This window comes from Nematolebias whitei, chromosome 11 (assembly GCF_014905685.2).
Source record: "Nematolebias whitei isolate Nwh7 chromosome 11, NemWhi1, whole genome shotgun sequence".
Taxonomy (NCBI): domain Eukaryota; kingdom Metazoa; phylum Chordata; class Actinopteri; order Cyprinodontiformes; family Rivulidae; genus Nematolebias; species Nematolebias whitei.
In genome coordinates this window covers 25,451,009-25,463,483 of record NC_056508.1, presented here as the reverse complement: position 1 = coordinate 25,463,483, position 12,475 = coordinate 25,451,009, and the positions used below count along the sequence as shown (strand labels likewise).

Here is a 12,475-nt window from a genome sequence, read left to right as displayed (position 1 = left end):
TGTGTGTGTGTGTGTGTGTGTGTGTGTGTGTGTGTGTGTGTCCTTTGTTTAATTGCTCTTTGTGCTACTTACTTGCCTTAACACTGTAAGTGAAACAAGGCATTTGTTGAGTTGCTGTAAATTATGCTATAATACATATATACTCTTTCTCATTCCAGAAAAAAAACAGCAAACAATGACAGCCTTCATGATGGGAAATACGTCATGCCCACCACAGCAAGCAGCTGTCTTGACTGAAAGGATCCTTAACATGATCGTCACTGACATGAGGCCTTTAAAGATCTCTAGCTGACGTTTTCTTTTTACAGCATGGAGGGTTTCTATTTGTAGGTTCATAACATTGCTTAATCCTTTTTTCCTCCCTCCCTGCCTCCCTACTTACTTACTTACTTATCAGTACTTACTAGCTACAGCGCCTTACGAAAGTATTCAGTCCCCTTGAACTTTTCAATCTTTTGCCACATTTCAGGCTTCAAACATAAAGATATAAAATTAAAATTTTTTGTGAAGAATCAACAACAAGTGGGACACAATCGTGAAGTGGAATGAAATTTATTGGATGTGTCAAACTTTTTTAACAAATAAAAAACTGAAAATTGGGGCATGCAATATTATTCAACCCCCTTTACTTTCAGTGCAGTAAACTCACTCCAGAAGTTCAGTGAGGATCTATGAATGATCCAATGTTGTCCCAAATGACTGATGATGATAAATAGAATCCACCTGTGTGTAATCAAATCTCTGTATAAATGCACCTGCTCTGTGAAAGTCTCAGGGTTCAGTTCAAAGCGCAGAGAGCATCATGAAGACCAAGGAACACACCAGGCAGGTCCGAGATACTGTTGTGGAGAAGTTTAAAGCCGGATTTGGATACAAAAAGATTTCCCAAGCTTTAAACATCCCAAGGAGCACTGTGCAAGCAATCATATTGAAATGGAGGGAGTATCAGACCGCTGCAAATCTACCAAGACCTGGCCGTCCCTCTAAACTTTCATCTGGAACAAGGAGAAGACTGATCAGAGATGCAGCCAAGAGGCCCATGATCACTCTGGATGAACTGCAGAGATCTACAGCTGAGGTGGAAGAGTCTGTCCATTGGACAACAATCAGTCGTACACTGCACAAATCTGGCCTTCATGGAAGAGTGGCAAGAAGAAAGCCATTTCTCAAAGATATCCATAAAAAGTGTTGTTTAAAGTTTGTCACAAGCACCTGGGAGACACACCAAACATGTGGAAGAAGGTGCTCTGGTCACATGAAACCAAAATCAAACTGTTTGGCCACAATGCAAAACGATATGTTTGTTGTAAAAGCAACACAGCTCATCACCCTGAACACACCATCCCCACTGTCAAACATGGTGGTGGCAGCATCATGGTTTGGACCTGCTTTTCTTCAGCAGGGACAGGGAAGATGGTCAGAATTGATGGGAAGATGGATGGGGCCAAATACAGGACCATTCTGGAAGAAAACCTGTTTGAGTCTGCAAGAGACCTGAGACTGGGACGGAGATTTATCTTCCAACAAGACAATGATCCAAAACATAAAGACACATCTACAATGGAATGGTTCACTAATAAACGTACCCAGGTGTTGGAACGGCCAAGTCAAAGTCCAGACCTGAATCCAATCGAGAATCTGTGGAAAGAGCTGAAGACTGCTGTTCACAAACGCTCTCCATCCAACCTCACTGAGCTCGAGCTGTTTTGCAAAGAAGAATGGGCAAGAATTTCAGTGTCTCCATGTTCAAAACTGATAGAGACATACCCCAAGAGACTTGCAGCTGGAACTGCAGCAAAAGGCGGCGCTACAAAGTATTAACGCAAGGGGGCCGAATAATATTGCACGCCCCACTTTTCAGTTTTTTATTTGTTAAAAAAGTTTGACACATCCAATAAATTTCATTCCACTTCTCGTGATGCATGCTCAATAATCCAGGTAGAAAAATCTAAAAAAGTTAAATCTGGTCCTCTGGACATTCAAAAAAACAAAACAAAGCAAGTCTCTGAGAAGGTGCTATTTAAGAGACTGAGCTGAATACAGCACCTCAGACTGAGGAAGTCTCTCGGATGAGAGACGAAACGTTTCTACATTTTTTTTGTTGTTTTGCTTTGTTTTGTTTTTTTTGAATGTCCAGAGGACCAGATTTAACTTTTTTAGATTCCACTTCAAGATTGTGTCCCACTTGTTGTTGATTCTTCACAAAAAAATAAAATTTTATGTCTTTATGTTTGAAGCCTGAAATGTGGCAAAAGGTTGAAAAGTTCAAGGGGGCCAAATACTTTTGCAAGGCACTGTACGTGTAGCCTTTTTAAATCATGTCATTGTGAAATGTGTTCAGTGAACAACTAAACTAGCAGTTCAGAAAACATTATGTGCTAAATATATGTTCTGTTTCAACAATCAGAAAGGTATGTAACAGGGTAAGTGACATTACAGCAGCAAAAGCCTGAACCCACCCACTCATCAGCTGGAGGAAGCCTGCACCTACAGTCAAAACATGCAGGGTGTTGCCCAGGATCTTGATGTGCAGATGGCATTCTCCCTTTGTCAGTGTTCCTGATACTTTATAAACAGTTCTTGTCTTACCTGACCCGTCTCTTGATTTCCCCATGGCAGAACACAAACATTTATTCTGAGCATCAAAAACCTTCTAACTGAATATTTCAACAGCTGTGACCATTCCATGTTCCATTAGTAGAATTCACCTATAGTCAGAACCATTTTAATTTTCTACAACTCTGACATCTGTGTTAAAAAACTGCCTCAGAGTGCTGAAACATCCCCGTGGCATGTTGCTACCACCACTATGCTTCAGTGCTTAAATGATTATGAGACAAGTTGTGGATGTGGCACTATGCACTGCATTTTCTAAATTACCAAAAACCATTTCAGTCTCAGCTGATCACAATATGTTCGTCTAAAGAGAATATGTGTCATGGTTTTGTAACAAGCATACTGTATATGGACAGACACTCCAATGTCTTCAGGATGGTTTTTGGTGTCTCTGAACACAGTCCTACTTGCCAAGTTCATCAGTTTTGTTTGTCTCTAGGCATATTCTGTCTCTGTCCTGTATGAGAACCTCCTTGGTTTTCATTGTGCTGCATGTTTGCTGATGTTGCAGACCCTTGGGTCATTTATAAGTGGTGTCAAATCTAAAACTTGACTTAAATCTGGCTAAGCATGCATAGATTTGCTGATTTATTTACTCTTTAGACTAATCTAGGTTATTTTGTGTTGACATACGACCAAAAATTTGCAAAACACATCCATTTAAATATCAGATTGCAAGTTACACTTCTGAATGATTCACTTCTTAATGAAAACAATTTTTAGACAACAAAAAAAAACAATCAGTTCCTCAAAAGATTACCTTTTAAACCCATCAATGCAGAAGAAAGCCTGCATTCAACACCTATCTCTGAATAATAATTAAACCTTTAAATCTGAAGCTCCTGGAACAAAGCCTTAACAGAAGTAGCACATTTATTTTCAGGTGTAAAAGACACTCCTTGATTCCATTCATTGCTTTACCCTAAGGCAAAACCACAAAGCTATTTTCACAAAGCAAACAGAAAACCTCCTTCATTCATGTCTAGCAGTTACTAAACAGAGTAAATGACAGCTTTGAGTTTTACCTGTGACAGCTTCACTGTCTGATGCGTTTCCACATTCTTGGTGCATTTTAATCACCTGGAAGAGCGCTGGTCAGTTCCACCTCAACAGGGTAGTTATCGCTCCCTGTAAGAGTCTGTGAGAGATTGTGAGCACAGAAAGAGGAGTAGTCTTAATATTAGAAACAAAGAAAAGATCTTTGATCACCTGATTGAATGGTTGGCTCACCATTTCTTCTGTCACGGCAGCCAGCAAATCTTATCCATACACAACAATCCTACAGAGAGGACAAAAACATTATTTAAACTTGTATATTCATGTGACAAAATGTGAGAAACAGTCCTGTCAGAGAGTTTTGCCTTTCGTAGGTGCAGTTAGTTGTTGTGGGAGCAGTTGTGTGCACGTCGTCAGTGATCAGCCAGTGGAAGTTCTTGTCTGTGCGAATTCGGATCTTTTCTATTTCCTTGGAAATGACAAACAGATCATCTGCTCTGCAGTCCCCCAGAATCGTTATGTTCTAGAGAAATTCAAAACCAGCAAATGCACAGTGACCAAAACCTCTTGTCGCCTTTCACTGAAACATGAGAATGCAGGGAAAACACTGTCGTGGAAAACAGGAGATTTCCAAAATGGACCAAGGCGTAGCTCATCAGATTTATTTCAAAGCTTTGGAGAGCAGCCAGCGTTCAATGCATTTACGATGTCACACTTATCAATGTCTTCTCCTGTCTGAAACGCTGAGCGTTCTGACCTCCTGAACACAAACAATAACTTTTATAGAAATTAACAGCTGCCAGGCTCCTCAAAGCAGCGAAGCATCCTTGTTACTATTCTCTTAAAAACATCTCGTATTCATCTCTTTGAAATAAAACATGCAAATTATATCACTAAACATATGACTTGATGGAGAATAGTACACTATGACTTTGGTACACTACACAATATAGACAAAATGAGTAAAACATTGTGAGGGATAGAATAATGGCACATGAGAAAACCCAGCTCTCTTTGGAGCTCTGCAGCTCAGACATCACGGAAGAAACCATTCAAAGTTTAAACAATGTCACAGAAAGCTGGACTTCCCATCGCATTTTAATATCTTTAACCGTTTTATACAAGAGCAGTTTAACGTTTAGGATTTTAAGAGATTTTCTCCACAGAATGTAAAAAAAAAAAACAGTTATTGATGTCACACTCATTTTTGTGCTGTCTAAAACGTTCAAAAATTCACGTACACATTATACTTTAAACAGTGTTTGTTTTTCTTTGACCCAGCATCAACCTCATCAATCTATAAGATTTACAGTTTTCTCTTAAATCCCCTCGAAATGCAAGGAGTGCACACCAAAGCTGCCACAGACTGCAATTATATTTTGACTCTGAGTATTTTCTTTATTAGAAGTGCAATGTCTTTTCAAATTGTCATATCGCCTACATATAACACAGCAGAAACATACAAATTTACATAGGACTATCAGAGTCTTGTCCCACTCAGATATTTTATTTAAAATCAGTTTACGATCTGCAGAAATGTTCTAGTTCACAATGTCATTTCCTGATAGTGCACAGTTCATAACTTCTGCATGTGTGGTTAAGTCTGTGACCTGATGATTTTTGTTCTTCCACTTGTTTCGGACCATCAGCAGAACGTTGTACAGCTTATCCAGTTCCCTCTAAATGGTACGGCGTGATGAGGACTGGGATCAACACCAGATCCAGTCGAAGCAGATGGTCACTTGTCCTGAGGAGGAGAGTCCTGAATTTTCTTCCTGATATGAGGGAGTTTATCCTTTCCACTGCTGCCTTTGTGCTAGCTCAGGAGGGGAGACTGCAACTAAATGAAGACTTAATGCAATCTGCTGGCTTCCTTAGATACATCACTTTACTAATTCTTAACAAATTAGCATTTATAACAAGTGAGTATTTCTGTTCAGTACCCTGAGATGACTTCTGTTGTGACTTGGCACTAAATAAATGAATTGAATTGAACAGAATAGATCCTTCAGCAGTCGTACAGCTTCTAAAACCGTCTGGGATCATTGCATGATGGGAGCACGTGTGGGAGAACATGCACTAAGACACAAGACGACGACTGAGCGAAGCTGACAAATCTGCTGTGGACTCTTTGACATGTCAAACTGATTGTAAAACAAATGTTTTGGACTCAGACACGCCACAGACACATGCAACACACACAGTCCACAGTCCTCCCTGTTGTTACTAAAACATGAACATGGAGCAGGGACTGAATTAGAGAATTAAGGTTTTCTTGCAAATGTGTGTCATTCACCTGATTGTCCTCATATTGGTGGGAATCAACCACATTGTCCCTAATATTTGGACAGAAAAGCAGTTTTTTAAACAGCTTGTTGCTGTTTGTACACCTGAACTATATTACAGCCTGATGGTGCGAGTCACCTGTACAGACATATGAACTGCGCCTGGCATCGGTTCCTTCCTGTGGGAATCTGTATTTTGTTCTGTTTAGATCTTGTGTTTTACTGCTCTCCCTAGTGTTTCTCTTCCTTGTTGTCAGCTTCTGTCCTCAGTCCTAATCACTCCAGGTGCTCATCATTGTGTCTTGTCAACCTCCCTATAAAGTCGGTGTCTGTGTTTCTCCTTTGTCTGTGGATTGTGCTTCCAGGTCTGTCATGTTCTGTTCTGTTCCCCCGTCGTCGCCCTCCTTCATGTAAGTTTTGCTGCCCCAACAGCTTTTTGTTTGTTTTTGGTTTAAATAAATAGATCGTTTTCATTTTACCTTTGGGGTCTCCTGTGTCTGCCTTCATGTGGGTTCAACTCTAAACCATCAGATCCTGTCACTTTGCAGGCGGGAGCTGAGCTGTAGACCGTAGAGATGGGATGTGTTGAACCTGAGACGTTCTCACATTGAGCGGGTTATGATTGTAACATAAAAGGCAGCTAGATATTTTAGATTTATACAGAAATTAAAAAATAAATTAATAAATACATTAAAAAATAAAAAAAACACTTATTGAGTTCTATCAAGAGCAGTTTGATGGACTTACATCCACCACTTCCAGTATAACTATGATGTCATATTGAAACACAATCTGTAAAAAAGCAAAAGGCTTCAAGATTCATAATTCTTGAAGAGAAACAAAAAGGTTTTAACTTTTCACTGACACGTGTTTTTCCAGAGCTGCTGAAATCAGCTCAGTCCTGCTTTTCAGTGACGGCAGGAAGAAAAGTTTTATCTCAGCGAGAGTCAAGAGGACATGTGGATCTAAGACCTTTATCAATCCAAACCTCTGCACGTTGAATGCAGCCACCTTCATACCTGACAAGAGAAAAGAGGATATTCTGCATCACATTCTTGTTAAAGGTAAAAGAAAAGTAAAAGTTTTCCAGATACTTACCTTTGGTAACATGTAGGTGTTTTGCTTCACTTCCGTGTCACACAAATACGATAAACTTTTATAATCTGTGCCTGGTTGTGTGAAAGTGTCAGTGTTTTTTTTTTTTTAAAGGGAGCTGTACATCTTGTTAATCATCTTCACGACAAAACAGTTTGAAAATAAAGCATTTTGACATCAAGTAGTCGGACCTGTTCTTTTGTTTACACCTGCGTGTGATTAGACTGTTTAAGGCCTCAGTTTTGGTTATAAAGTAAAGGTTAAAAGAAGTTAACTCTCTGCCACTGTTAAAGTTTTACACATAAGAGCGAAAGAAATGACCCGATTCTTAAAAACTTGTAAATCACACCAGTAAATGAACATGAACACATGAATTATACTTGTTTTTTGGGTTATTTTTTATCAAAACCGAGCCAAAAAGCAGAAAGTAAATAAAAACGAAGCCCACCCACATTGTTTTCACTGAAAATAAGAAACTAAACATCACACAGCAGCTGCTGATCAAATATATTGATGAACCCATTGTGAGCACCCCTTGAAATTTGTCAGTTTGATTTCCTGGAGCATTCAGGTGTGCCTTAACGTACTAGGAACCAGGAAGTGCTTCAGTATTTTCCAAGACGCAGCTGTTTAATATTTTTTATAAAGCTGTTTAATATGATTTTTTTTTTCCAAGTTTATCATGGACAGATGAAACTACTTATGTGCGTGAGTAAATTTCTGCCTATATTCCTTTTCTAATTACAGTACATGTTTTGCTTTCACAATATTTTCAAATTACATTGTTTTTTTGCATCTTCTTAGTAAAATTATCTCAGTTTTAATGAAGTGTCAAATGATGCGTGTTTTTTTGTAAGAAAAAGGAGTCAAACTGTGCAAAATGCCTCGTTAAATTAACCCTAAAAACCCTGGTTTAACAACAGAACCCCATAACCACCAGTGCAGTTCATGTGTTCCCTGCCTGGAGTTTGAAGCTTTGTCAATAATTTGTAATAAAAAGGACTCTGGCTGCAGCATCAAACCCTTCAAACCTTTTTAAATTCGGAGTTTTGGTATAGCATTGTAAACTAGTATTAAAAACTGTATGGGAGACAGACTTGACAGATTTGGACGGATGATGTTTGGGGGAAGGTTTTAAAGAGGATATGGATATCTTCAGTCTGAGCTTGGCTCTTGAAAGCCAGGCTCAAATATATTTTACACAATGTCCTGTAGTGGATTTTTAACGAACAGTGAGAAGTAAACTGTAACTCAAACAAAGACGAGATCGATCTGTGTCCAAGTTTTTTATTAGTCAAAGGAAAGATGGCGTTCAAAGACTCTGCTTGTTAGGCAAAAGAGAGAGCCCTGATATGAAGTTACATTCGTCCTTTATACATTTGACAGCACAATAAGGAATCAGGAAATGTGTTTCCTCCAGAAGACAAAACACCTGTTGTAATTAGACAAAGCCAGACAGGAGAGTCAGAGGTCCTCGTCTTCCCAGGCTCTTATCAGGAAGCAGAAGGATCCAAACTTGCTAATGAGGAAAACTCTTCAGGCACAAAGAATAAATCAACCATCTTCACTTTGCACACAAAGGAACCAGGTGAAAAAGAGTTTAAACTAGTGAGGAAAAAAGATAAATATAACTAGTGTTCATATATTTTATATTTCTATTACAGTCCTCTCTGTGTGAGTGGAGCCATGAGGCCACAGCAAATTACTAACACATGCTTTAGTTCCTCCAAGAAGAAAGTTCTGGTTTGAATTTTTCTTGCATTGTCTAATGTACCTGGAGACCCCACCTCCAACTTGATAGCATTCAGCGCTCTACTGACCAGGAGTCTTATACCTCTATTGGAAATCTGCAGCGCCACCTACATACTGTATGCTAGCTGGATTAGAAAGCTCCTACGTTTTCTTAAACTGGAAAAAGTCTAACTGAATTTGACTGATACAGCTCTATGAATATTTGTTTAATGACCCCAAGTTGGCAGACTGATGAGACACAGACTCAGAATACAAAAGTGCTTATTTTCAGTGCTTGGAGATATTTTCTGACCGTGGGAGGAAGCATGGGAACAAGATGAGTCTGGTGTTTCCGGTATCTTGGTTGGAGCTAAATGTTTGTCGATGTTCTTACTGTTGTTTGCAGGTTGTGTTGAAAAGGGGAGGAGGTATGAGGTCCTGTTTTTGCTGAGGGCGATGAAGATGGAATCCAGAAAGGTGAGTAATGCTGTAGAGGGTGATTGGTTTGTGGTGTCCAGTGTTGTGTCCAGGCTGAGTCTTGTTGTTTGTGAAGATCAGGATGATGTGCAGGCGAGGTCACAAGGAGGTAGTCAAGGAGACGAGGAGCAGAGCTTGGAGATGCAGGAAAATATCTAAAGGTTAGTCAAGTTTCTCAAGGAATTGGTTTTCATCTGTCACTTAATTACCAACAGCAATGCAATGTTCCAACATGGGTCTGGTAGGGGTTGAAGTAGTGCTGGAGAAGTCATCAGAAATCAGGTGCAGGTGTGACTGAGTGGATGATTGGGATGATTGTCAGCTGTGGAGAAAATGGTTATGGCAGAACAACTAGGATTCCCACAGTATCATTTTAAATAACTTAGAACCCCTTTCTGGTCTAAAGGTACAGGATGTCAAACTAGTCTGAAGTGAAGACCACAGTGATGCATTTTGTTTTTTGATACACGTCATGTGTATAAAAGAGTATGTGTATTTAAATGTTTTTTTCTTTTCCGTGCCTGTTGGGTGGTGCAGGGTGGTGTCGAAATACTTGTAGTGGCTCCCATCTTATCTTTGTCTTGAACTGTCACAATCTGAAGGTGTGGATGAAAGCTGACAAGCGTTTGATGAAACTGATAAGTCAAGAGCCAAGACAGAGGACTCAGGTGACATTGAGGCTTTCTACAATTTAAGTAAATCGATTATTTACTTTTTAAATAGATTTGTAAAACTTGTTTAATGAAAACCATAAACATTCACTTGATAACTAATATTTGCTACATGACATTTAGGACAAGTGATCTCTGCTCCTGTGAAACATGTGTCCCTTTCTTGAATCGCACTGCTAACTTATCTTTTGATTTCTTTGTACGCCCAAGTCTCATCAGTAGAAACGCTTGTAATACACAACAAGCTGCACACTCAGAGCCGTAGTGCAAGATTATTTTCCAGTGAAACAACAGAAAGGACACATATTTTCAGCTGGGGTAGGTGGGAAAAGGTGGCACGCATCTGTCAGACTGGTTAATCCACATTCACAATCTCACCACACCCACATCTATCTGCCTTATAAAGCCGTCAAAATGTAAAAAATGCACTACGGAGCTCTACCATCTGAACGGCAGCATCATGAATCAGAGGAAGAAGCTCACCGGCCACCCCAGGCTTTACTCTGCAGGAGGCTTCAGCAACAGATCTATGGGATCCAGTCCTAAAATCAGCACCACTGACCATGTGACCCCAGTGACCTTCAACAAGAGCCTGCTCGACCCTCTGAACCTAGAAGTCGACCCCGCCGTACAAGTTCTTCGCACCCAGGAGAAAGAACAGATCAAGAGCCTCAACAATCGCTTTGTCTCATACATTGAGAAGGTGAGAAGAAACATCACTTTCTTGTTTTTTAAACGTTGCACTTAAATCACTTTATTCAAATCATCCAAGACGAAGCCTTTTATGCAGATGTTTAAAGTTCAGGGGTCAGAGGTCCCTGCAGATGTTAGGATCAGTTCTTGCTGCTTCTGTTCCAGGTCCGGCTTCTGGAGCAGCAGAACAAATTGCTGGAAACCAAGTGGAGTCTGCTGCAGGGGAATACTACTAATCCATCTGAAGTCGAGCCTTTGTACAAAGAATACATCGGCAGCCTGCAGAGACACCTGGACCTGCTCAACAATAACAGGCTCAAACTTGACACGGAGAGCAAAGCCATACACCAACAAGTGGATGACTTCACTAACAAGTGAGATATCTTCTTTTGTCTTTGCACTGGAGTCCATTTCACTGTGTTTAGTGAGTAAAAACCCACTGACAAGTTCAAGGTCTGCATGCATCATGGCACATTTATGGCATTTCAGGTTGGGAGACGAAACCACAAGAAGGAATGATGCAGAAAATGAGTATGTCAAGTTAAAAAAGGTAAACTCCACACACCTATAAAAAAAAAAACGCAACTCATTAACGTTCTTGTTTCATTTTCAACTTCACAGGCTGTTCCGTGTAACTGAGTAATCTTCATTATATGTTCCAGTTTTTAGTTTTCTACACCGCCTTATAATCTAGTTGGGTTTTTTTTCTCACTACTTTTCCCTATGACTGTCCTTATGGTTGCCATTTTATATTAATTTGTAAAAAATAAATAAAATAAAAAGTTTGTATGCCTCTTTTATGACTTTCTATTGTTGTTGTTGTTGTCATCACTCTTTGTTAAAGAAATCAAGACTCTCTTGTAAATGAGTCCCTGAGGCTCAATGAGATTAACCTGTCTAAATGAAGAATGAATGAATGAATGAATGAGTGAGTTGTATTGAAAACTGTTTTAGCTGCAGGGATTAAAAGTGGTTTGATTTTTCCTCTCGGACTCCAGGATGTGGATGCAGGGCTTCTCGCTACCGCAAACAACGAGGCCACGATTTCTTCACTGAAAGAAGAACTTTACTTCTACAAGATAGTTTATGATGAGGTATATTATCCCATTTTTCTAAATTATTTAGGAAAAAAGTAAAAGACAATGTTTCTAAATTTATCCTGCTATGTTCTGGGTTTTCCTCTCTTGTGCTGCATGTGTTGTTTGATAAAAGGAGCTGAAGGAGCTGAAGGACAGCGTGAAGGGCGTCTCTGTGGTGGTGGAGATGGACAACTCCCGTGACTTGAACATGGATCAGATTGTGTCCAATGTGTGGGCTCAATACGAGGACATCGCTGCTCATAGCCGGGCAGAAACTGAAATCTGGTACAGGACAAAGGTGAGAGATGGATAATCCTGGGGCTAAAAGTAATGGATTACTGTCATATTTTCATTTAATATAGTTGATTTTTATTATTAACACCATATTTTAGGAGTTCTGCACATCTTGTTATATACAGTAGTCCTTCGCTACTTCACGGTTCATTTATCGTGAACTCGCTCTATTGCAGTTTTTCAAGAAAAGAATGAACACGACACACAATTGGCTGATTGATGGATGAGCCGCACGATCGGCATGACATTTTTTCATTTGAAATAAAATATTCAAAATCATTTAGCACCTGCTGCACATTTGTGGAGCCCAAACTGCAGGATAAGCTTCCTGCTGCAGCTGATCAGCTGTTCTCTGAGCATGATCAGCTGTTCACCGTGCAGAGCAGAGAAGTGGGCGTGGCCAAGAGCGCTTGCAGGTGGCAAAGAGCAGATGAGGCATGGAGCTGAAATCATGACATTTTGTGCTCTTTTAGAGCGTTTAGAAACATTGTTTAGAATATTGCAAGAGTGTGGGAAGGGTTTAAAACACCATATATAT

General features: G+C 39.7%; 1 protein-coding gene and 1 pseudogene across 1 annotated transcript in view; one reads left to right on the top strand and one right to left on the bottom strand.

The window, feature by feature from the left end:
* Window positions 1-3,533: 3,533 nt before the first annotated feature.
* Window positions 3,534-6,914, bottom strand: LOC119417248 (annotated as a pseudogene).
* A 3,350-nt stretch (window positions 6,915-10,264) lies between these two features.
* The window catches only part of LOC119416870 (intermediate filament protein ON3), a 3,404-nt gene continuing 1,193 nt past the window's right edge, over window positions 10,265-12,475 (top strand). The window contains exons 1-5 of the mRNA XM_037684060.1: window positions 10,265-10,574; window positions 10,730-10,938; window positions 11,054-11,114; window positions 11,563-11,658; window positions 11,777-11,941. Coding sequence (XP_037539988.1) covers window positions 10,332-10,574; window positions 10,730-10,938; window positions 11,054-11,114; window positions 11,563-11,658; window positions 11,777-11,941 — 774 coding nt within the window. The 5' untranslated portion in view covers window positions 10,265-10,331. The remainder of the gene's footprint in view (window positions 10,575-10,729; window positions 10,939-11,053; window positions 11,115-11,562; window positions 11,659-11,776; window positions 11,942-12,475) is intronic.